Source organism: Mobula hypostoma, chromosome 16, assembly GCF_963921235.1.
Source record: "Mobula hypostoma chromosome 16, sMobHyp1.1, whole genome shotgun sequence".
NCBI lineage: Eukaryota > Metazoa > Chordata > Chondrichthyes > Myliobatiformes > Myliobatidae > Mobula > Mobula hypostoma.
The window spans coordinates 14,286,091-14,311,123 of NC_086112.1; the positions used below are offsets into that span (position 1 = coordinate 14,286,091).

The window sequence follows — 25,033 nt, forward strand, 5'->3', positions numbered from 1 at the left end:
GTCCTAGTTTACAAATGTTCTCTTCTATTGCTTTTGTTCTTATCCACTTTCATACCACAATAACAATGACTGAACAACACTGTTTAATTTTTTAGTGATTTATTTTCATCATAAATATACAATGATACATATAAATAAAAATATGTAGGAAATTAATAGTTTCCCATTTACAAGATTGAGGTCAATGCATTTTAAATCTTGTACATTTAAGGAGACTCCTGTTTTTGACTTTTTTTAGAAAAATGCTGCCCAATGCATATATGTATATACGAGCAGCACAACTGACTTTGAAGAGGTCTCAGAGTGAAGTGCCGACGCATCTATTACCATGTTTCAGTAAAAAGCCAAACACTACACCTGGCAAAATAGGAATTAGTGATTCTACGTACATGTTATTTTATACAAAGCTTATATGAAATTAGGTAAATTATACATAATTTAACACTTTTCATAGACTGAACTTGGAATAGATCCATAGGTCCTATAGTAGAAATATTGCACATTTCTATCTGTAGTGAAGCATTAATGATAGGCTTAAGAACTCTGCATCCTCATGCCTAAGTATTGTTTTAGTTTAAATATTACCTGTTTATCAATCTCAAAACTTTGTTGATTTAACTTGTATACACTTAATTGAAATTATAATTTTTACATTTAATAAAAAATGGTAAGAAAGATAATTTCAAATGATTGAAGCGTTTCTGAAATTTTAAACTCCAGTCATAGAGATGCTGTTATATTGGTATAAATCTTGTGTAAACAAGTCTATGAAAACATTTATATTTGTTGCTTTTATAAGAAAAATAGTCCCTATAGAGAAAGGTTATTCAAAAGCATAAATAAATCCTTTAACAGGGTCAGATCTTCACAAAGGAATATCAGATTTATGAAATATGCTAGAGAACATAATTTGCCTCAGCATTCCTATTTTGACTTCTTGAATGGTTCATACCTCAAGAAAGAAGCCTGACGAATCAAGAAGGACGTTACTGGTAAATCTCTTTTCATTAACTGAAAACTACTGCAGAGTGAGCCTCATTATTTTACCAAATGAAGGAGGAAATTACTTAAATCATTAACATTTGCCCTCATACATTACTCTCCCGATGAAAACGTTATCAAAAACAGAACAGATTTTTCATATACAGAACATTCAGTGTTTGGAGGGCCGTTAAACACTCTGACATGCCATCCACCAGGACTTGGATTAAAAATTTGCATATGCTTGTGCTCCTTACATTTTAATAATTATCTTAGATAACTTTAGCAGCCCTAATAAAATAGAATCAAAATTCTGATTGTAGTTACATGTTTTCTTTACACAAACTTCAGTTTTATAAAATAAGCTTTGTGCAAGACTTTGTTTCTTTTCTATTTCATCAATTTTTGGCGATGTGACATTTAGGAATGCTTAAAGTATCATTACAAATCTCAGCACATAAACCAAGTTCCATTGCATTCAAGATTTATAATGTGGTTTCTTTCTCTGTTACTGCACAACATATATTAAAAATAATATTACCTTTGATTGAAAATGTCCTGAACACTTTCTGCACCAGTTAACTGTTGGAACTTATTCTCAATCTTTTGCCAACATTCTGCAACAACTTGGCTTTCTTAGGATAATAGACATTAATTACTGAATGCTTTAACATACAATTGCAACAGCACCAGACGTCCTCATGGTCTCTATTTGCACATGAAACTGTGGTACTACAAATATCCAAACTGGGGGCTCCTGTAACTCAGCAGATTTCATGACTGAAATTCTCAAAAGACATTGATTGCACCATTAAACTCAGACTGGTTTTGTGAATGGGCTATTAGCCATTTTGCTGAAGGGACTGATCCTTGTATCCCTGAGAAAATTCAGAGCAGACAGCAGTTTGCAAATTTTGTGCATTTTTCAATACTACTTCAGGCTATTGGGATCCAGGAAGGTTATGCTTTCCTCTTCAGATAAGTTGTTCCAGAATGAAGAAGAATAACTCCATTTCCAAAGGGCCACTGCTAGTGTAGGAGTTTCCATTGTGAATAACTGGAATTAAAGCACTATCCAGATCATTCATATAGTGCTGTGGAAGAAGCAGGCCCCTCGACCCTGCTTGGTATTCAACCTGCGAAACAGAAAAATACACTAGCATCATATACTCAAAAGTCTCAAGGTATTTTTATGCTGAATTCAACTGGCTTTGTGGAAAATTTGCTTGAGGAGGTCCAACTGGTGGAATGTGTGCTAAGCAGAATTGAATGCAATAGTTCATTTGCGGCTCAGCCAGTGTGGTTCAAAGATTTCATCCTAACCTTTTTGCTGCTGTATTCCACGCCACTGTTTGAACAGCATTTTCAACCAGTTTCGCAGCCTGCCCTATTACTTTTACATCTGTACTTCTCCATTCTTCCGTGCTGGAATTCTGCCCTCACCTTCTCATTCTTCCTATCAAAATGTAACAATATTTATCTGATTTCAACTTCATCTGCTATCCATTCTACCAGTGAAACCTCAAGTAAATCTTCCGCAAACAGCCAAAGCAATAAATTCATCAACGGTGCATGGAAATATCCATACTTTTCCATTCTTCCTTTCTGGACGAATAGACGTGAAGGCTGCAGAAGAGAGGTACAGTACTGTATTTGTCAACGTGGAGCAGAGAGTGAGTTAGTAAATCAGGGTAGAGCAAAGGATGTTGGTGAAGCACCGCAGGGGAAGTTGGGGCAGGTGGCAGAGAGGGAGTGCCAGGGCAGTGGGGGGGAGAATGGCACACAGGTGCACACACACTCAACCCTAAACAATTGGTTTATTGATCACTACAGACAGTCTCTCTGGTGTTTCTCGCTCCCTCTCCTCTCCCGTCCCCTTTTCCCAACCATGATTCCCCTTTCCCTGCCCCATTCCCTATCTCAGTCCACAATAGAGACCCATATCAGAATTATGTTTATCACTCACCTGTCATGAAATTTGTTTATTTTACGTGGTGCAGCTGTACTGTGCAAAACTCTTAGGCACCTTAGTTATATGTGCCCAAGACTTTTACACAGTACTGTAGATAAAAAACAAAAAACAGCACAGCACAAAAGTGTGCCAACCTTTTAATTAAAAGGTACTGAAATTATTGGAAATAAAAGACAGTTCGACAGGGACATGAAATGGAAAAGGTTTTTGAGTTGATGAGATTAGCTTGGATGGCTGGTACCTTGGTTGACATGGACCACTTGGGCGGACGACCCAGCTTCCACTCTCTATGACTGTATGATGAGGTACTTTAGCAATGGATAGCTTGAGAAGCTCGGGTTGTTTCCCTGGAACAGGGAATTAGAGGTATTTGGAACTTGGAGGACAGGCAGGGAAGGTGAGGAGAACTCCTCTCTACTTTTTGGAGGAAATATCAAAAAACAGGAGGTACAGAATAAGCATGAGATTCTGCAGATGCTGGAAATCTTGAGCAACAAACACGACACTATTACAGCATGGGGTGTCAGAGTTTGGAGTTCAATTCCAGCACGCTGTGTAAGAAGTTCATACGTTCTCCCCGTGATCGCATGCGTTTTCTCTGGTTTCCTCCCACAGCCCAAAGACGTACATTAATTGGTCCCTGTAAATTGTCCTGTGATTAGGCTATGGTTGGTTGCTGGGTGGCGCGGCTCATTGGGCTGGAAGGGCCTCTTTTGCGACCTACCACTAAATAAATAAGTGCTCGGGGAACTCAGCAAGTTAGGCAAAACCTACGGAGGAGAATAAACAGTCAACGTTTCTGGTCAAGACCTTTCATCAGAACTGGAAAGAGTTAGCAGCCAAAATCAGAAAGTGAGGGGAAGGGAAGGAGAACAAGCTGGCAGGTGGAAGATGAGACCAGGAGAAGGGGAAGGTGGGAGGGTGGGTGAGGAGGAATGAAGTAAGAAGCTGGGATGTGATAGGTGGAAGAGAAAGGCTGAAGAAGGAATCTGATAGGAAAGTACAGTGGACCATGGAAAAAAGGGAAGTTGGTAGGGAACCAGAGGGAGCTGATGGGCAGATGAGAAGAAAAGGGGTGTGAAGGGAACCAGAATAGGAAATGAAAAATGAGAAAAGGGGGAAGGGGAAGAAATTATTGGAAAGTAGAGTAATCGATGTTCATGGCATTAGGCTATCCATATGGAATACGAGGTGTTGCTCCTCCAACAAATGTGGCCTATTAGAGTTATAGAACACAGAAACAAGCCCTTAGGACCATGTGCAATACTTGCTGAAATATTACTCTGCCTAGTCCCATCAACCTTCACCCAGACCACAGCTCTCCAAACCCCTCCCATCCAAGTATCTATTCAAATTTCTCTTTAATATAGAAATAGAGCCTGTACCCATCACTTCCCCTGGCAGCTTGTTCCACACTTTCACTGCCCTCTAAGGGAAGAAGTTCCCAATGCTCCCCTTAAACATTTCACTTTTATCATGTCAGCAGAGTAGGAAATTGACATAGAATGAAGGTGTTAAGCAAAACTATCCAAAGTGGGTAAGGGATAGGACTGCAGTTACCATGGTTCAAGAGGGACATGGATAAATATCTGAAAACAAAGAATTTAATAGTCTGTTGAGGGCTTGATCTGTGGCATTCAAGACTAATGATCCAGAACTATAAAAGAAGTCCAGGTACAACCTATGGAAGATTATTTTAAAGGTGAAAAAACATTCCATAAGATATAGGAGCAGAATTAAGCAATTTGGCTCATTTGAGTCTGTTCCGCCATTTCATATGACCAATCCAATTTTCCTCTCAGCCCCAATCTCTTGCCTTCTCCCCGTATCCCACATGCCCTGACCGATCAAAAATTTATCAACCTTAAATATACATAAAGACTTGGCCACCACAGCTGCCTATGGCAAATAATTCCACAGATTCACCACTCTCTGGCTAAAGAAATTCCTCCTCATCTCCGTTCTAAAAGGATGTCCCTCTATTCATAGAACATCGAACATAGAATAGTACAGCACAGTACAGGCCCTTCGGCCCACAATGTTGTGCCGACCCTCAAACCCTGCCTCCCATATAAGCCCCCACCTTAAATTCCTCCATATACCTGTCTAGTAGTCCCTTAAACTTCACTAGTGTATCAGCCTCCACCACTGATTCAGGCAGTGCATTCCACGCACCAATGTAAAAAAACCTTCCTCTAATATCCCCCTTGAATTTCCCACCCCTTACCTTAAAGCCATGTCCTCTTGTATTGAGCAGTGGTGCCCTGGGGAAGAGGTGCTGGCTATCCACTCTATCTATTCCTCTTATTATTTTGTACACCTCTATTATGTCTCCTCTCATCCTCCTTCTCTCCAAAGAGTAAAGCCCCAGCTCCCTTAATCTCTGATCCTAATGCATACTTTCTAAACCAGGCAGCATCCTGGTAAATCTCCTCTGTACCCTCTCCAATGCTTCCACATCCTTCCTATAGTGAGGTGACCAGAACTGTACACAGTACTCCCAAGTGTGGCCTAACCAGAGTTTCATAGAGCTGCATCATTACATTGCGACTCTTAAACTCTATCCCTCGACTTATGAAAGCTAACACCCCATAAGCTTTCTTAACTATCCTATCCACCTGTGAGGCAACTTTCAGGGATCTGTGGACATGTACCCCAAGATCCCTCTGCTCCTCCACACTACCAAGTATCCTGCCATTTACTTTGTACTCTGCCTTGGAGTTTGTCCTTCCAAGGTGTACCACCTCACTTCACCGGGTTGAACTCCATCTGCCACTTCTCAGCCCACTCCTGCATCCTATCAATGTCTCTCTGCAATCTTTGACAATCCTCTACACTATCTACAACACCACCAACCTTTGTGTCGTCTGCAAACTTGCCAACCCACACTTTTACCCCCACATCCAGGTCGTTAATAAAAATCACGAAAAGTAGAGGTCCCAGAACAGATCCTTGTGGGACACCAGTAGTCACAATCCTCCAGTCTGAATGTACTTCCTCCACCACCACCCTCTGCCTTCTTCAGGCAAGCCAATTCTGAATCCACCTGGCCAAACTTCCCTGGATCTCATGCCTTCTAACTTTCTGAATAAGCCTACTGTGTGGAACCTTGTCAAATGCCTTACTAAAATCCATATAGATCACATCCACTGCACTCTCCTCATCTATATGCCTGGTCACCTCCTCAAAGAACTTTATCAGGCTTGTTAGACATGATCTGCCCTTCACAAAGCCATGCTGACTGTCCCTGATCAGACCGTGCTTCTCTAGATGCCTATAGATCCTATCTCTAAGAATCTTTTCCAACAGCTTTCCCACCACAGACATAAGGCACACTGGTCTATAATTACCCGGACTATCCCTACTACCTTTTTTGAACAAGGGGACAACATTCGCCTCCCTCCAATCTTCCGGTACCATTCCCATGGACAACGAGGACATAAAGATCCCAGCCAGAGGCTCAGCAATCTCTTCTTTCGCCTCGTGGAGCAGCCTGGGGAATATTCCATCAGGCCCCGGGGACCTATCCATCCTAACGTATTTTTATGACTCCAACACCTCCTCTCCCTTAATATCAACATGCTCCAGAACATCAACCTCACTCATATTGTCCTCACCATCATCAAGTTCCCTCTCACTGGTGAATACCGAAGAGCAGTATTCATTGAGGACCTCGCTCACTTCCACAGCCTCCAGGCACATCTTCCCACCTTTATCTCTAATTGGTCCTACCTTCACTCCTGTCATCCTTTTTTTCTTCACATAATTGAAGAATGCCTTGGGGTTTTCCTTTACCCTACTCACCAAGGCCTTCTCATGCCCCCTTCTTGCTCTTCTCAGCCCCTTCTTAAGCTCCTTTCTTGCTTCCCTATATTCCTCAATAGACCCATCTGATCCTTGCTTCCTAAACCTCATGTATGCTGCCTTCTTCCACCTGACTAGATTTTTCACCTCACTTGTCACCCATGGTTCCTTCACCCTATCATTCTTTATCTTCCTCACCGGGACAAAGTTATCCCTAACGTCCTGCAAGAGATCTCTAAAAATCCACCACATGTCCATAGTACATTTCCCTGCAAAAACATCATCCCAATTCACACCCGCAAGTTCTAGCCTTATAGCCTCATAATTTGCCTTTCCCCAATTAAAAATTTTCCTGTCCTCTCTGATTCTATCCTTTTCCACGATAATGCTAAAGGCCAGAGAGCAGTGGTCACTGTCCCTCAGATGCTCACCCACTGAGAGATCTGTGACCTGACCTGACCTAACCTGATTCTGAGGTTGTGTCCTCTGGTCTTAGACTCTCCCACCATAGGAAACATCCTTTTTACATCTACTCTATTAAGGCCTTTCACCATTCGCTAGGTTTTAATTAGGTCACCCCTCATTCCTCTGAATTCCAGTGAATGCAAGCTCAGAGCCTTCAAGCACTTTTCATATGACGAGCCATTCAATCCCGGAATAACTTTCATGAACCTCCTTTGAATTCACTCCAGTTTCAGCACATCCTTTCAAAAGGGTCAAAAACCGCTCACGATACTCCAAGGCCTCATCACTGCTTTATAAAGTGTCAACATTACATCCTTGCTTTTATATTCTAGTCCTCTTGAAATGAATGCTAATGTCACATTTGCCTTCCTCACCACAGACTCAACCTGCAGATTAAACTTTAGGGAATCCTGCACAAGGACTCCCAAGTCCCCTTGTACTTCAGGTTTTATATTTTCTTTCCATTTAGTAAACAGTCAACCCTTTCATTTCTTCCACCAAAGTGCATGACCATACACTTGCCGGCACTGTATTCCATCTGCTATTTCCTTGTTAATTCTCCTCATTTGTCTAAGTCCTTCAGTAGTCTACTTTCTCAAAACAACCTGTCCGTCCACCTATCTTTATAGCATCCGCAAACTTTGCAACAAAGCCATCAATTCCAAATCATTGATAGATAACTTAAAAAGTATTGGTTCCAAAACAGACCCCTGCGGAACACCACCAGTCACCAGCAGCCAACCAGAAAAGGCTCCCTTTATTCCCACACTTTGCCTCCTGCCAATCAGCCACTGCTTTATTCATGCTAGAATCTTTCCTGTAATATCATGGGCTCATAGCTTGATAAGCAGCCTCGTGTGTGGCACCTTGTCAAAGACTTATGAAAATCCCAGGTACACCACATCAACAGATTCTTCTTTGTCTATCCTGCTTCTTATTTCTTCAAAGAATTCCAACAGATTTGTCAGGCAAGATTTTCCCTTGAGGAAACCAAGCTGACTAAAGCCTCCAAGTACCCTGAGACCTCATCCTTAATAATTGATTCCAACATCAACTGAGGTCAAACTAACTGGTCTATAATATCTTTTCTTCTGCCTCTCTCCCTTCTTGAAAAGAGGAGTGACAGTTACAATTTTCCAGTCTTCTGGAACCATTCCAGAAACTCATGATTCTTGAAAGATCATTACTAATGCCTCCACAATCTCTTCAGCCACCTCTTTCAAACCCTGGGGCATACACCATCTGGTCCAGGTGACCTATCCACCTTCAGATCTTTCAATTTCCCAAGTACTTTCTCTCCAGTAATAACTTTATACACTTCATAACCCGTGACACCTGGATTAAGTTTGAGACGGAATTGGATGTATGTTAGCTCTGGCAGGGCTTACAGGCCACTACTTCCGACAAAGCACAACCTAACATCACGAATGGCAATGACGCTTCACTCCCAGATGATCTCAATGCTTTTTATGCATGCTTTGAAAGGGAGAGTAAAACTACACCACTACACCTGTGCAATCCCTGCAGTATCCAGTCCCCTGTGATATCTGCCTCGGAAGCTGACATCAGAACATCTTTCAAAGTGCAAGGTGCCAGGCCCTGATGGTGTACCTGATAGGGCTCTGAAAACCTGTGCCAATCAACTGGCTGCAGTGTTCAAGGCCACCTTCAACTCTCACTGCTGCAGTTGGAGGTTCCTATCTACTTCAAAAGGGGGACAATCTTACCAGTGCCCAAGAAGAGCAGGGTGAGCTGCCTCAACAATTACTGCTCAGTGGCACTCATGTCTACTATGATGAAGTGCTGTGAGAGGCTGGTCATGGGTAGAATCAACTCCTGCCCAAGCAAGGACCCAGAACCACTGCAATTTGCCTATCGCCACAACAGGTCTAGCAATCTCACTGGCTCCACTTGGCTTTGGATCACCGAGACCACCAGGTTCAGGAACAGATTCTGCACCTCAACCACGAGGCTCTTGAACCAGCGGGGATAACTTCATTCAACTTCACTTGCCCCTATCACTGAACTGTTCTCACACAATGGACTCAATTTCAAGGATGGACTCCATCTGATTTTCTTGATAATTATTGCTTATTTATTTACTTATTTTTTGTATTTGCACAATTTGTTGCCTTTTGCACATTGACTGTTTGTATGCCCTGTTGCAGGCAGTCTTTCATAGATTCTATTATGGTTCTTGGATTTACCGAGCATGCCTGCAAGCAAACAAATCTCAGGGATGTATATGGTGACATATATGCACATTATACATGTCTACTCTACATGAAAATTTTAATGAAACTCAGAGCAATCATATGAGATAAAAAGTGGGGGAAGTATAAAGGACCAAGGAACAGGAAGGCAATGTGGAAGTATCCTTTCTAAAAGGACAAACTAAATGGATAAGGTATTAAAAGCTTTATGTTCCTCATTAGTTTGATACACAGGTGACCACAGGATGCATCATGAATATGTGCCTGCAAATCCCCGAACCTATGAATCTACAGTGAGTAGTAAAGCCATGTTTTACAATCACACACAAATTTGTTGAAAACATACACTTCTTCTGACAAAAGCACAGCTGCATCACATTTTAGTCTGGTTTACCTTGTCAGTTTCTAGAGAGACCCTGAGACTCAATTTGTTTATTCCAATTTCTTTCAGGCCTCTGAGGTGAGGGCAGAGAGCAGCACAGCAAGCTGCAGCAATCTCCTTGCTCAGGTGACTCTGTGCTGCTGGAATGGTCGTACTGTGTGGATCAGGATTTCTTTGCAAATAGAATACCTGGAATAACATGAACAGCGTTTATTAATTTTAATAATGATGGCTACACATGGTTACATATTTATGGCACAAAATGAATTTTTCAAATCTTCCAGTTTCACTATAGCAAACTACATTTAGAAACATAGAAAACCTACAGCACAATACAAGCCCTTCGGCCTACAAAGCTGTGCTGAACATGTCCTTAACTTAGAAATTTCCTAGGGTTACCCATAGCCCTTTATTTTTCTAAGCTCCAAGTACCTATCCAGGAGTCTCTTGAAAGACCCTATTGTATCTGCCTCCACCACCGTCACCGGGAGCCCATTCCATGCATTCACCACTCTCTGCGTAAAATTTACCCCCGACATCTTCTCTGTACCTACTTCCAAGCACCTTAAAACTGTGCCCTCTCATGCTAGCCATTTCAGCCCTGGGGAAAACCCTCTAACTATCCACACGATCAATGCCTATTATCATCTCGTACACCTCTATCAGGTCACCTCTCATCCTCTATCGCTCCAAGGAGAAAACGCCAAGTTCACTCAACCTATTCTCATAAGGCATGCTCCCCAAACCAGGCAACATCCTTGTAAATCTCCTCTGCACCCTTTCCATGGTTTCCACATCCTTCCTATAGTGAGGCGACCAGAACGGAGCACAGTACTCCAAGTGGGTCTGACCAGAGTCCTATATAGCTGCAACATTACCTCTCGGCTCTTAAACTCAATCCCAAGATTGATGAAGGCCAATGTACCATATGCCTTCTTAACCAGTCAACCTGCGCAGCAGCTTTGAGTGTCCTATGGACCCGGACTCCAAGATCCCTCTGATCCTCCACACTGCCAAAAGTCTTACAATTAATACTATATTCTGCCATCAATATTTGACCTACCAAAATGAACCACCTCACACTTATCTGAGTTGAACTCCATCTGCAACTTCTCAGCCCAGTTTTGCATCCTATCAATGTCCCGCTGTAACCTCTGATAGCCCTTCACACTATCCACAACACCCCCAATCTTTGTGTCATCAACAAATTTACTAACCCATTTCTTTCACTTATGGTCAAGAAATGATGAAAAGATTTCTGTAGTCCAGGGCTCTGCATGGGCATAACTGCTCAAGCCTGGAATGTTCCATGTAAGATGTTAACTAAATATATTTTGCTGCAAATTTTTAACCTTGTCACGAAAGAAGTTTTATATGAGAACCATTATAATTTTCATCCATTTAGTGCAGGAGGGCCAACTATTACTTCACCTGCATCATAGAAACATAGAAACATAGAAAATAGGTGCAGGAGTAGGCCATTCGGCCCTTCGAGCCTGCACCGCCATTTATTATGATCATGGCTGATCATCAACTCAGAACCCAGCCTTCCCTCCATACCCCCTGACCCCTGTAGCCACAAGGGCCATATCTAACTCCCTCTTAAACATAGCCAATGAACTGGCCTCAACAGTTTGCTGTGGCAGAGAATTCCACAGATTCACCACTCTCTGTGTGAAGAAGTTTTTCCTAATCTCGGTCCTAAAAGGCTTCCCCTCTATCCTCAAACTGTGACCCCTCGTTCTGGACCTCCCCAACATCGGGAACAATCTTCCCGCATCTAGCCTGTCCAATCCCTTTAGGATCTTATACGTTTCAATCAGATCCCCCCTCAATCTTCTAAATTCCAACGAGTACAAGCCCAGTTCATCCAGTCTTTCTTCATATGAAAGACCTGCCATCCCAGGAATCAATCTGGTGAACCTTCTTTGTACTCCCTCTATGGCAAAGATGTCTTTCCTCAGATTAGGGGACTAAAACTGCACACAATACTCCAGGTGTGGTCTCACCAAGGCCTTGTACAACTGCAGTAGTACCTCCCTGCTGTATTTAAATCAATGCTGTATTTATCATCTGTATTTAAAATGGGGAGTTGATTTTACTAGACAAAATGCAAAGTATTTACATTAATATAAGCTTTAACTTTTGTTTTACTCAGTGATACAGCATGGTAACCAGCCTTTCCAGTCCCAGGAGCCAACATCAAACACATCCATGTGAACAATTAACCCACTAACCTGTACATCTTTGTAATGTGAGAGGAAACCTGAGCAGCCAGGAGGAATTCACATGATCATGGGACAACATGCAACTCCTTACTGATGGCAGCAGGCATTGAACCTGGGTCGCTGGCACTGTACAGTGTCACATTATCATGAGTTACACTAACCATATTGCTACTGTGCCATCCTAATGTTATTTTGTAAAGCACCTTGAGAGTATAGCTTTTTTAAAGAGTGAAATAACTAATTTGCATTCTCATTAAGATGCCATTAATTTACAAGTAAATTTATTATTTCAGTATTTGGCCTCTTTTGAGTGGTGCATGGGTTAAAGTATGATTCACATATTTTAAATCTGCAAGTCATCATGTAGCTGGAAACAACTCAATGAAAAGAACAATTAAGCAAGTGCACACACAAAATGCTGGTGGAACGCAGCAGGCCAGGCAGCATCTATAGGAAGAGGTATAGTCGACGTTTCAGGCCGAGACCAACGAACATTGTTGGTTACGCCTTCACTATTTTATATAACATTTTTGGTTACGCCTCCACTAGTTTGTATCAGCCTTTGGATACAGCAGGCAAACCATACTACTGTAAACATGCTTATAAAAACCAAGGTGGCAGGATTACTGTACCTGCAATTACAGCTTCTGAAATGTGTTACATACCTCAAGGAGATCTTGTGATTTTTTTTGTGAGAATGATGTAATGGTCTTTTGGAGGTCACTTGATGTAACTTTCCCGCCGATGTGAGGTCACGTGATGACATGTTCACCACGGGTATATAAGGGAAGACCTCAGGTGACGCAGTTAGTTTTTAGTTTTCCAGCTAGAACGTTAGTGTGTCTCCGTTTCTGTTGCGTATTTATTTTATGACGCAGTTTCATTTTTAAAACGGAGTGTTACCTTCTGTTGCAAGGTACAATAGTGCCGGATTGGCAATTTTTGCTAGATTTGTTGATGTACCTTTTTCCAGTAGTATGGGAGAGTGAAGACTTTATCGAAGTACAGGACCCAAAGGATTAAGAGAAGTTGGTATCGTTCGGCAGTTTAACAAAGGATCGACCTTATTGAGTCTTCGTTGAAGAAGTAGTGACTTGCATCGAAGATAAGTCTTGCCAAAAGAGCAAGGAAGTTCATGCAAGATTTGCTCTCCAGAAATTAAGGTCAGTTGTTTTAAGCCGTTAATTCCTGCATCGTGAATCCTTTAGACAGAACCAACAGGAAAGTTGCGTCTATGAAGAAATCCTTCTCCAGAGAAGTCTCTCCCAATTGAATGTATAAATCTGTTGGACTTTCAAATTTACCATTTTAAGAATTGTATCTGACTTTACTGCTTTAAGAACTGTTTAAGCATTTAACGTTTTAAGAACCAGTAGCAAGTGATGGTTTGTTGAACGGCCGCATAGCAGTTAACTTCCAGTTAAGGTTTTAGTTTGTTTTTATTATTTATCCATGTTTAATAAATGTTTAGTTGTTTTTATATAACCTGTCTCGATTGATATTCATTGTTGCCGGTTACGTAACAAATGTTATTTAAGATGTACTGCATTGCTGCATAACAACGGTCACTGGCATTTTATTCTGCCTCAAATCATTGCTTAACATTTGATGGCAAGTGGTGCAAGCGAGCTCAATATAATAATTTTAGGATAGGTACATGATGGTAGGGGTATGGAGAGCTATGGTCCAGATGCAGGTTGATCAGAGTAGGCAGTTTAAATGGTTCAGCATGGGCTAAATGGGCTGAAGGGCCTGTTTCTGTGTTGTACTTTTCTATGACCATAAGCATCCCACAGCTCATTAAATGTTTAAATGTCTGCCAGACTGTGCAGTATCAGATTAATGACAAATTTTGTTTATTGATTATGCAAACTATAACAATCATAATTCACAACATAATACCGAGGATTTCCTTAAAATTTATGAAATTGATTGAGCTTCACAAAATTCCTTAACCATGTTACATGACAGTAGTACGTGGTCACATCCTAGATCCAGACTTTCTTCTCTCAAGGGTGAATGTACTCCAAAATGCTTCTGAGTATTTAGTAATTTGATAATACAATTGCTCTGAGGGTGGAGGCTTAAAAAAGATATTGATTGCTTTACTGTGTATTCTCAAAGTGAAACTTGTCACAGAGTTCGAAACAACATAACTGACCTCAGTGCACTTTACAACAACGCCATCGTTTTCAAATTCATCTTCCTGTGAGATTTTGTTGCTAGGAATATTTTCCATGGACCGTCCATCAAGAGGACTTAGAATACTGGAAGTGAAAGAGGAACAGTTTAAGAATGTAGTAACCATTGAAAATATTGAGTCCATGAAAATTTACAGCAAAAATGATCAAAAAATTAACTCAATGCAATTTACAAATGGATATAAATTAACATGAAACAAATCTAACTAAATCAAAGAATGGGAGAAATTCAGCACCTTCCTTAATGTTCGGGTTACATTTTGGCTATGTACTTTGTGGTGGAGCTTATACTAACTAACCTATAAAGGGCTGGTCTTTTTCTTTTATCTCTTTACTTTCACTTGTTACATTGCACCACGTACAAATTCCATCTGATCTTTTCCACTTTATCAGTTTGCTTGACAGATAGTGGCCGACCTGACATCTACGTAAATCTCATTTATTACCTGCCTCTTCCAGAACAGCAAACATCCAATCTACCACTCCCTAGATACATCCCCAGCCAGCAGTGGAACCCTAAATATATACAATCAACTCCTCAGGGGAGGCCACCTCATTCACATTCCCACGTCAGACTTTCGAAACACATACTCTGTTCCGAGTTCTGCCATGGTAAGGGATTACTAGGTGGACAAGGAAAGATTTGTTCATTCAACTCCAGTAGCTCCCGGTAATTTCTGATCCATGATAGCTTCAGATGAAGGGCTAACATTCGGGCTGGTACCAAGAACCTCCGGTTCATGCACAGGAGTGTGAAATCTTTGGGCATAAATGATGGTAGGTCACACCACTTCACCAATGTCCACCCAGTCAGGCCTCTACCCCCTCCCCTCCCATGCAGTGAAGTTACTCTTAGAATGCCAATCAAATGTTATTTTGAAATTTTACAGGCTGAGTATTTTACTATTCAAAGGATGATTGATATCAAAAATCATACCCTTTGTTTACAGGTTTGTCATCATCGACCCACTGAATATTTACAAATTCTCTTCTGTCATCAGAATCCAATTTTCCACAAATTATTTGAAAGTCTCTCTTCTCTTTTAGAGCACACTTTAAACCATCCATGGTTTCTGGGGTTACCTGGACCATCAGTCCATCTGAAATTTTGAATTGCTCTCATTAAAAGATAACAAAAGTTATAAATATTTCTCATCTGTAGATTAGGAAGCGGAGACAAAGGAGCATGAAGTTGAACCAAAACTGCAATGCAACTTTTAAAACAAATAGCACACAGCATCAACCTTTTCTGGAGGAATTTATGATTTTAAAATGTTCTTGTAACAATAATTAATTTTAATTTGCTGGACAGTAACTAGCTGTTGGATTTAAGCTTTTAAGATATTAGCAATGTTTTATATCAATTATAAATCACAGTTTAATTAGTTTTATATTGTAATTAACTGCATGTCTGACAATATTCCCAGGGATATTCTGGGAAGGCAAAGTTAAATTCAGAACCGTCATAAGCATCTGAGTTTATTTAGCATCAGCTGCTTACAGCAACAAAATAAAGTTAATACAGATAAAACATTTATATTTTTCATTAGGCTAGGTAGCTCTCTGTATCACCCTCAATACTTTGTAAAAAAATTACATTAGCTTAATTAAGAACTTAAATTTTTAGTGAAATGTCTGAATTTATCTAATCCTGCAACATGCAAATGATGTTTTTGCTGAGGGGAAAGACTGACAATCCAAACCACTTTTGAGGACCATTTATATGAAATATGCTTTATTTTAACAATGTGTAACCAGATACTGACAGTTATAGTCATGTACACGGTAAAGAACGAGTGTTAAGAGTTAATTACCAGTCTCGATTCTGTCCAATTGCTTTCAACCAACAATCCAATAGTAGTTTTTTTTATTTCAAATGCAGAAATTTTGTCTGTTGCTAGATTGTATAATTGGCTCGAAATCATTCTGAAAGTTCAGGCTGAATAACAGCCTGTGTTTTTGATACAGCCGGGCATCTCATTACTTATTTTATGAGAGCCACTGCCTTACAAACTAAGTAATTATGTATAAAGTATTTTCATGTTAATGATTTGTGATTTCCTTAGAGATCATTTGTGATAATATTGGAAAGATATAATTTTCTCCAGTGCTTGTAAACTTTAAAACTTCTAATGAAAGACATCCTTCTTTTATTTCTTATATTCAGATCCTCTATACAAGTTGTCAGTGTAAAGTTAACCTCTACTCAATTTATGTTCCAAGACATTAATGTCAGAAAAAATAGTAGCCAAAAAACAAATACAGTTTAATATGGTGGCAACTTACATAGGAATGATCTTTTCTGAAATTGATTCACTGATGTTCTGAAATGCTATCATCAACTTTGTATTTTTCTTTCTCTTACCTTCCACTAAACTGGATTTAGCGATAAATCCCGAAGTTGTTTTCAGAGCTCCATTAAACACTACAAAAGAGGCTCCTGTAACTACAGCACAGGAAGAAATGTAAATTGGTTTATTATTGTCACACGTACCGAGGTACCATGAAGGACTTGTCTTGCACGCCATATATACCGAGCAATTCATTACAACAATGCAATGAGGTAGTACAAGGAAAATAATACAGTACAAGATAAAATGCTACAGTAACAGAGAAAGTGTAGAACAAGTAGACAACAAGGTGCAAAGGCATAAGACAGCTTGTGAGGTCAAGAGTCCATCTTGTCGTACTGGAGATTCTCGTGCTTCTTGATCTCGTCACCTGAGATTCAGTGTCACGCAACCCTGCCACTTTGATTTGGCCCATGCCTTCATTAACCAGGTCCAACACCTGGCTTTATTGGGATCTTCCTGCTCCTTACCTACATTTTAAGGTTTATGGTTATGAATATGCTAAAGTGATGCAGTTATTACTTATAATTGATGTGGGGGTGATGTCGGATTGTAGGGAATGAGTGTTGAGATGTAGGGGTATCCAGGTAAGGGTTTGTGGGGATGTTAAGCCCAAGGTTTATGGGGGTGTGTGGGCCAGCTTACAGTGAGAAAATTGTCCTTCTTGATCTTGTTACTGGAGATTCAGTGTCACTTGATCCTGCCATTTTGGTCTGGCCCATGCCTTTTATTACTCTGGTCCAACACCATTCGGCTTAATTAACCAGGTGTGCACTGGGACACATCATCAATAATGTAACCTGGGGACTTCAGGAGTTTTGGGTCTTTAATCACTAAGAATTGGTCAATTTTCCTGACAGCAGGATAGGAGCTGCCCTTGAGCCTGGTGGCATGTGCTTTCAGGCTTTTGTATCTTCTATTCGATGGGGGTGGGGGTGGGGGAAGAAGAGAGAATGTCTGGGGTGGGAAGGGTGTTTGATTATGCTGGCTGCTTTCCTGAGGCAGTGGGAAGTGTAACGGAGTCCATGGAAGGGAGGCTAGTTTCCATGATGTGCTGAGTTGCATTCACAACTCCCTACCACTTCTTGTGGTCACGGCCAGAGTTACCACACCAAGCCAAGATGCATTCAGATTGAATGTTTTCTATGGTGGACTGATAAAAATTGGTGAGAATCTAGGGAACACACTAAATTTCTTAAGCTTCTTGTGGAAGTACAGAGCTTTCTTGGCTGTGACTTCAACATGGTTGGATCAGGACAGGTTATCTGATAAGTCCTAGGAACCTGAAGCTCACAACCCTCTCAACCTGAACACCATCAATGTATACCGCACCCTCCCCCCAACCTTCCTGAAGGTAATGACCCGTTCTTTTGTTTTGTTGACTTTGAGGGACAGGTTGTTGACATGACCCCAAGTCACTAAGCTCTTTCTCTCCTTCCAGTACTCTGACTCATCATTATTTGAGATAGGCCACCATGTTGGTATCATCTGCTATCAAACTTGTAGATGAAATTAGAGCAGAGTCTGTCCACACAGAGTGTACAGGGAGTAGAAAAAGGGGGCTGAGGACATACCCTTGTGGAGCACCAATGTTGAGAATAGTCATTCAACGATGAATTCTGCAGAATTCCACAACCAAAACAGAAAACAAAATACAAAGTTACCTTTCCTGGTCTTCTCAGCAACAGTGTTTGCATGTGTCTGATAATTTTTATCCTCAGTTTGTATGCAGACCAGGTGTGAATCAGCATCTGAACTAAAACTTGTTGCCATAGCAACCACATGTTCATTTGAAGAGGTTACTACTTTCATGACCTAAGAAACAGAAACAGGCAATCATGAAATGACAGCAAAAAAGTTGCAAACTCAGCCAGCTCCATCACGGGCACGAGCCGCACCCACGTCGAGGACATCTTCAAAAGGAGATGCCTCAAAGAAGTGTCACTTGTCACTCAGGACCCCCACCACCCAGGACATACCCTCTTCTCATTGCTACCATCAAGGAGGATGTACAGGAGCACATCCTGAAACACGTACTCAATGTCTCAGGAACAGCTTCTTCCCCTCCACCATCGATTTATAAATGGACAATGAACTCATGAAAACTACAAACCCCATTTCCAGAGAAGTCGGGATATTTTCCAAAATGCAATGAAAACAAAAATCTGTGATATGTTAATTCACGTGAACCTTTATTTAACTGACAGAAGTACAAAGAAAAGATTTTCAATAGTTTTACTGACCAACTTAATTGTATTTTGTAAACATACACAAATTTAGAATTTGATGGCTGCAACACACTCAACAAAAGTTGGGACAGAGGCATGTTTACCATTGTGTTACATCACCTTTCCTTTTAATAACACTTTTTAATTGTTTTGGAACTGAGGATACTAATTGTAGTAGATCTGCAATTGGAAATTTTGTCCATTCTTGCTTGATATAAGACTTCTGCTGCTCAACAGTCTGTGGTCTCCGTTGTCTGATTCTCCTCTTCATGATGCGCCATACATTTTCAATAGGAGATAGATCTGGACTGGCAGCAGGCCAGTCAAGCACACGCACTCTGGGTCTACAAAGCCACGCTGTTGTAGCCCGTGCCGAATGTGGTCTGGCATTGCCTGCTGAAATAAGCATGGACGTCCCGGGAAGAGACGTCGCCTTGATGGCAACGTATGTCTCTCTAAAATCCTAATATACACCTCAAAGTCAATGGTACCTTCACATACATGCAACTCACCCATGCTGTGGGCACTGATGCACCCCCATATCATCAAAGATGCTGGCTTTTGCACCTTTCGCTGATAACAATCTGGATGGTCGTTTTCATCTTTGGTACGGAGAACTCGATGCCCGTTTTTTTCTGAAAACTAGCTGAAATGTGGACTCATCTGACCACAGCACACAGTTCCACAGTCTTTCGGTCAATCTGAGATGAGCTCGGGCCCAGAGAACTCGCCAGCGTTTCTGCATAGAGTTGATGTATGGCTTCCTCCTTGTGTAATACAGTTTCAAGATGCATTTCTGGATGCAGCGATGGACTGTGTTGAGTGACAATGGTTTTCCGAAGTACTCCTGAGCCCAGGTGGCTATAATTATCACAGTAGCATGATGGTTTCTTAGGCAGTGCTGCCTGAGGGCTCAAAGATCACGCGCATTCAACAGTGGTTTCTGACCTTGCCCTTTATGCACTGAGATGCCTCTGAATTCTCTGAATCTTTTCACAATATTATGTACTGTAGATGTTGGAAGACCAAAATTCTCTGCAATCTTGCGTTGAGAAATGTTCCTTTTGAACTAACAATTCTCTCAAGAATTTTGGCACAAAGGGGTGAGCCACGACCCATCCTTGCTTGCAAAGACTGAGCCTTTGATGGACGCTACTTTTATACCCAGTCATGATACCTCACCTGCTACCAATTAGCCTGCTTAATGTGGAGTCTTCCAAACCGGTGTTACTTGAATATTCTGTGCACTTTTCAATCTTATTTTAACTCTGTCCCAACTTTTGTTGAGTGTGTTGCAGCCATCAAATTCTAAATTTGTGTATATTTACAAAATACAATTAAGTTGGTCAGTAAAACTATTGAAAATCTTTTCTTTGTATTTTTGTCAGTTAAATAAAGGTTCACGTGAATTAACATATCACAGATTTTTGTTTTTATTGCATTTTGGAAAATATCCCAACTTTTCAGGAAATGGGGTTTGTACTTCAGTATTTTTTTCCTACTCTTTTTGCACTGTTTTCTTAATCTCTATAGATACACACACATACACATATATTTCTTTTTGTAATTTATATTGGTATAATGTTTTGCAATGTACTGCTGCCATAAAACAACATACTGTATGCAATTCATGACATATACCAGTGATATTAAACTTGATTCTGATTAGTATGAATTTTCATTAGTATCAATGCACTAACCCAACAGAAATGAGATGATTTTCTTCATATCAGTAGAGTTTAGAGTGAGAAGGAATAAAAATTAAAAGGATGTACAACAAATACAGTTAAGGTTCCAAAATAGTCTCATTAAGTTAATGAGAGTATTTTTTAAAAAAACTAGGTGACATTTTATTGTGTCTTGGGCTAAATTTACAGTTACAAAGTTGACAATTATTAATTTTAAAGGATGAAAGACAAACATCAAATGTATATATGAAATCAGAAAGTCTGTGTACATGCATATTTGGTAGGAAGGAATGGGGTTGTTTTGCCTTTGTTGCTTTGTCGTTTAGTATGTCTATTTTGTTGTGCTCAACATTGTTCTGTGAGCAGGGTGGACATGCTATGTTGGCACCAGAATGTGTGCCAACACTTACGGACTGCTCCCAGCACACCCTTCAGTTGTGTTGGTTATTAACTGAGACAACGCATTTCACTGTAGGTTTTGATGCAAGTGCAATAAATATATTTGAATCTGAACTTGTCTTCAATCTATTGTCCGATTTCAATACATTTCAAGAATTTTAAGAACAGCAAAAATTTATCAATTCATTACTGTGCATTCAACATCCAAAACCACAGCAGGAATACATGTTTCAATACGTTCATCCTCCACCAAACAAAATTTATAAATGAGTGACAGAAAACATTACCTGGTAACCAGTTTAATTTCATTACTAACCTCACTGTATCTCCTCTTAGGGATTTTAATTGAACTTTTCCCCATCTCCAGATGAAGCACCAATCCCTCAATTGTCGGCAAAGTATACTGGTAATTTCGAAGATCCTACAAAGGGAGAACGATCCAAGGACAAATAACAATATTTCAACAGGGAAATAATCAAACTAAGTTTTCAGGTTATATACAGAGTATCACAGCGACATAAAATATCTTGGAATATTTTCAACAATTCGCCTATCGACACAACCCATCGACAGACAACGCAATAGCCATAGCTCTACACACTGTCGGTACACATCTGGAGAAGAGGGATGCTTATGTGAGAATGCTGTTCTTGGACTACAGTTCAGCATTCAACACCATAATTCCCTTCAGGCTCGTCAAGAAGCTCAGAGACCTCAGCCTTGACCCTGCCTTGTGCAGCTAGATACTGAACTTCCTGTCAGATCACCAGCAGGTGGTAAGAGTGGGCTCCTTCACCTCTGCCCCTCTAATCCTCAACACAGGTGCCCCTCAGGGCTGTGCACTAAGCCCCCTCCTTTACTCTCTGTATACCTATGACTGTGTCATCACCCATAGCTCCAATCTGCTAATTAAATTTGCTGATGATACTACACTGATTGCCTAATCTCAAATAATTATGAGGCAGCCTACAGAGAGGAAGTCATCACCCTGACACAATGGTGTCAAGAAAACAACCTCTCCCTCAAAGTCACAAAAACAAAGGAGCTAGAGGAATGGAGACAGGCTAATCCCTATAGACATCAATGGATCTGGATTAGAGGGGGGTGAACATTTTTAAGTTCCTTGGCATAAACATCACCAAGGATCTCATGTGGTCTATACATACCGGCTGTGTGGTGAAAAAGCACAACAGTGCCTCTTTCACTTCAGACAGTTGAAGAAGTTTGATATGGGCCCCCAAATTCTAAGAACTTTCTATAGGGGCACAATTGAGAGCATCCTGACTGGCTGCATCACTGCATGGTATGGAAACTGTACTTCCCTCAATCGCAGGACTCTGCAAAGAGTGGTGTGGATAAACCCAGCGCATCTGTAGATGTGAACTTCCCACTATTTAGGACACTTACAAAGACAGTTGTGTAAAAAGGGCCCGAAGGATTATTGGAGACCCGAGTCACTCCAACAAGCTGTTCCAGCTGCTACCATCCGGGAAATGATATCGCAGCATAAAAGCCAGGACCAACAGGCTCCGGGACAGCTTCATCCACCAGGACATCAGACTGATTAATTCATGTTGATGCTACTGTATTTCTATATTATATTGACTATCCTGTTGTACATAATATTTATTATAAATTACTATAATTGCACATTTGAATGGAGACGTAATATGAAGATCTTTACTCCTCATGTATTTGAAGGATGTAAGTAATAAAGTCAATTCAATTCAGTTGGTTAATGGATACCTAAACTGCAAATTGAAAGTCCATAGCCATTTTCTGAATTAAAGTGATTTGGTCAATAGAAGTATAACGAATTATCAAATAATGGTGGTAATGTGCAGGAACAGGCTCTGTGGTTTGGTAGCAGCAATGTTTAAACCAATGACACATGACCATGATTGCATGGAACAGGAGGGGTTCATGCTAGTGTGGGTAGAGTAGAAGATTGTCATAGATTAAAACAGGATACAGACAAAATGCAGAGCTGAGCTGAGCTGAGAAGTAGCAGATGGAGTTCAATCTGGAAAACCATGGAGTGATTCATTTGGGAAGGTCGAATTTGAAGGCAGAATACAGGGTTGATGGTAAGATTCTTAGCAGTGTGGAAGAGCAGAGGGATTTTGGAATCCATGTCCACAGACTCTCAAAGTTGCTGTGAACGTTGACAGGGTTATTACGAAAACGTATGGTGTGCTGGCCTTCATTAATCAGGGAAGCCAGTTCAAGAGCAGCAAGGTAATGTTGCAAAGTTCAAAGTACAATTTACTATCAGAGTACATACATGTCACCACATACCACCCTGAGATTCCTTTTTTTTCCTGTGGGCATACTTAGCAAATCTATAGAACAGTAACTGTAAACATCAGGAACTGTTAACTATAAACAAACTGCAAAAGCAGGAATAAATAGCATGAAATAACAATATAAGAGTCCTTAAATGAGTGTAGCCACCCCGTTTTGTTCAAGAGCATAATGGTTAAGGGGCAGTAACTGTTCTTGAACTTGGTGGTGTGAGTATTGAGGCACTTGTATCTCCTACCCGATGGCAGCGGCGAGAAAAGAGCATGGCCTGGGTGGTGAGGATCTGTGATGACTGATGCTGCTTTTTGACGGCAACCTTTCATGCAGATATGCTCAATGCTTGGGAGGGTTGTGGCCAAATCCAGTACCTTTTGTAGGATTTTCCTTTCAAAGGCATTGGTGCTCCCATACCAGGCCGTAATGCAGCCAGTCAGTACACGATACACCACACATCTCTAGAAGTTTGTCAAAGTTTTCGATGGCATGCTGATTCTCCAGACTCCCGAGGAAGTAGAGGTACTGTCGTGCTTTCTTCACAATTATATTTATATGATCGGTCCAGGACAATCCTCTGAGATAGTGACATCCTCTCTACCTCTGATCCTCCGATGATTACTGGCTCACGGACCTCTGGTTTCCCTCTCTTAAAGTCTACAATCAGTTCCTTGGTCTTATTGACCTTCAGTGAGAGGCTGTCATTACACCACTCAGCTAAATTTTCAGTCTCCCTCCCGTATGCTGATTCATGACCCCCTTTGATACAACTCCCGACAGTGATGTCATCAGCACACTTGTATATGGTTCCGGAGCTGTACTTAGCCACACAGTCATAGGTGTAAAGTGAGTAGAGTAGGGGGCTAAGCACACATCTCTGTGCTGACACAGCTCCAGTGCTGACAGGGATCGTGGAGAAGATGTTTTTGCCAATCCGAACTGACTAGGGTCTCCAACTGAGGAAATCCAGGAACCAATTGTACAAGGGGTACTGAGGCCCAGATCTCGGAGCTTACTGATTAGTTTCGAGGGGAAAATGGTGTTAAAATGCCGAGCTGTAATTGATAAAGACCATGCTGATGTATGCGCTATAAAATAAAACTCAGGTTAGACCACACTTGGAGCTTTAGAAAGGGTGCAGAGGAGGTTGACCAGGATGCTACCTGGATTAGAGGGCAAGTCTTATGAGGAAAGGTTGAACAAGGTAGGCTTTTCTCTTCGGAGCAAAGGAGGATGAGAGGCAACTTGATAGAGGTGTATAAGATGATAAGAGGCAGAGAGAGTGGGCAGCCAAAGCCTTTAACCAGGGCACCAATGGCTAATGCCAGAGGGCATCCATTTAAGGGGAGTGGGGGAAAGCTTAGAGGATGCGTCAGAGGTGTTTTTACACAGGGTCGTAATGTCGATGCTGGAGGTGGTGGTAGAGGCTGATACATTAAGGACATTTCAAAGACTCTTAAAGAAATGCAGGAATGGTCGTGGGCTGTGCAGGAGGGGAGAGTCAGATTAATTGTAGAATAGGTTTATATAGATTGGTACAACTTCATGGGATGAAAAGCCCAAACTGTGCTGTACTGTACTATGCTTCTAAGTTGAAATGCATCCTTGGATCTGACCCAATCTACTTCTGAGTTCAGCAAAATTCCATACTATCAACATCTAAACTAAAACTTCCATTTCTCTTCAGAAGAATGAAAGGAGATATGATAGCAGTATAGAAAATTACGAGGGGTATAGATCAGATGAACGCATGGAGGCTTGTTCCTCTCGGGTTGGGAGAGGCTAGAACTAGAGGTCATAAGTTTAGGGTGAAAGGTGAAACA

At 41.0% G+C, this 25,033-nt stretch overlaps 1 protein-coding gene across 5 annotated transcripts in view; it reads right to left on the reverse strand.

Moving 5' to 3' along the window:
• Window positions 1-82: 82 nt before the first annotated feature.
• The window catches only part of LOC134357239 (zinc finger FYVE domain-containing protein 16-like), a 71,778-nt gene continuing 46,827 nt past the window's right edge, over window positions 83-25,033 (reverse strand). For all 5 annotated transcript variants that reach the window (XM_063068564.1, XM_063068567.1, XM_063068563.1 and 2 more), the window contains 7 exons: window positions 21,229-21,333; window positions 18,262-18,412; window positions 16,612-16,692; window positions 15,184-15,346; window positions 14,207-14,312; window positions 9,830-10,006; window positions 83-2,117 (listed from right to left, as the gene is read on the reverse strand). In XM_063068564.1, the coding sequence (XP_062924634.1) occupies window positions 1,956-2,117; window positions 9,830-10,006; window positions 14,207-14,312; window positions 15,184-15,346; window positions 16,612-16,692; window positions 18,262-18,412; window positions 21,229-21,333 (945 nt within the window). In that variant the 3' untranslated portion in view covers window positions 83-1,955. The remainder of the gene's footprint in view (window positions 2,118-9,829; window positions 10,007-14,206; window positions 14,313-15,183; window positions 15,347-16,611; window positions 16,693-18,261; window positions 18,413-21,228; window positions 21,334-25,033) is intronic.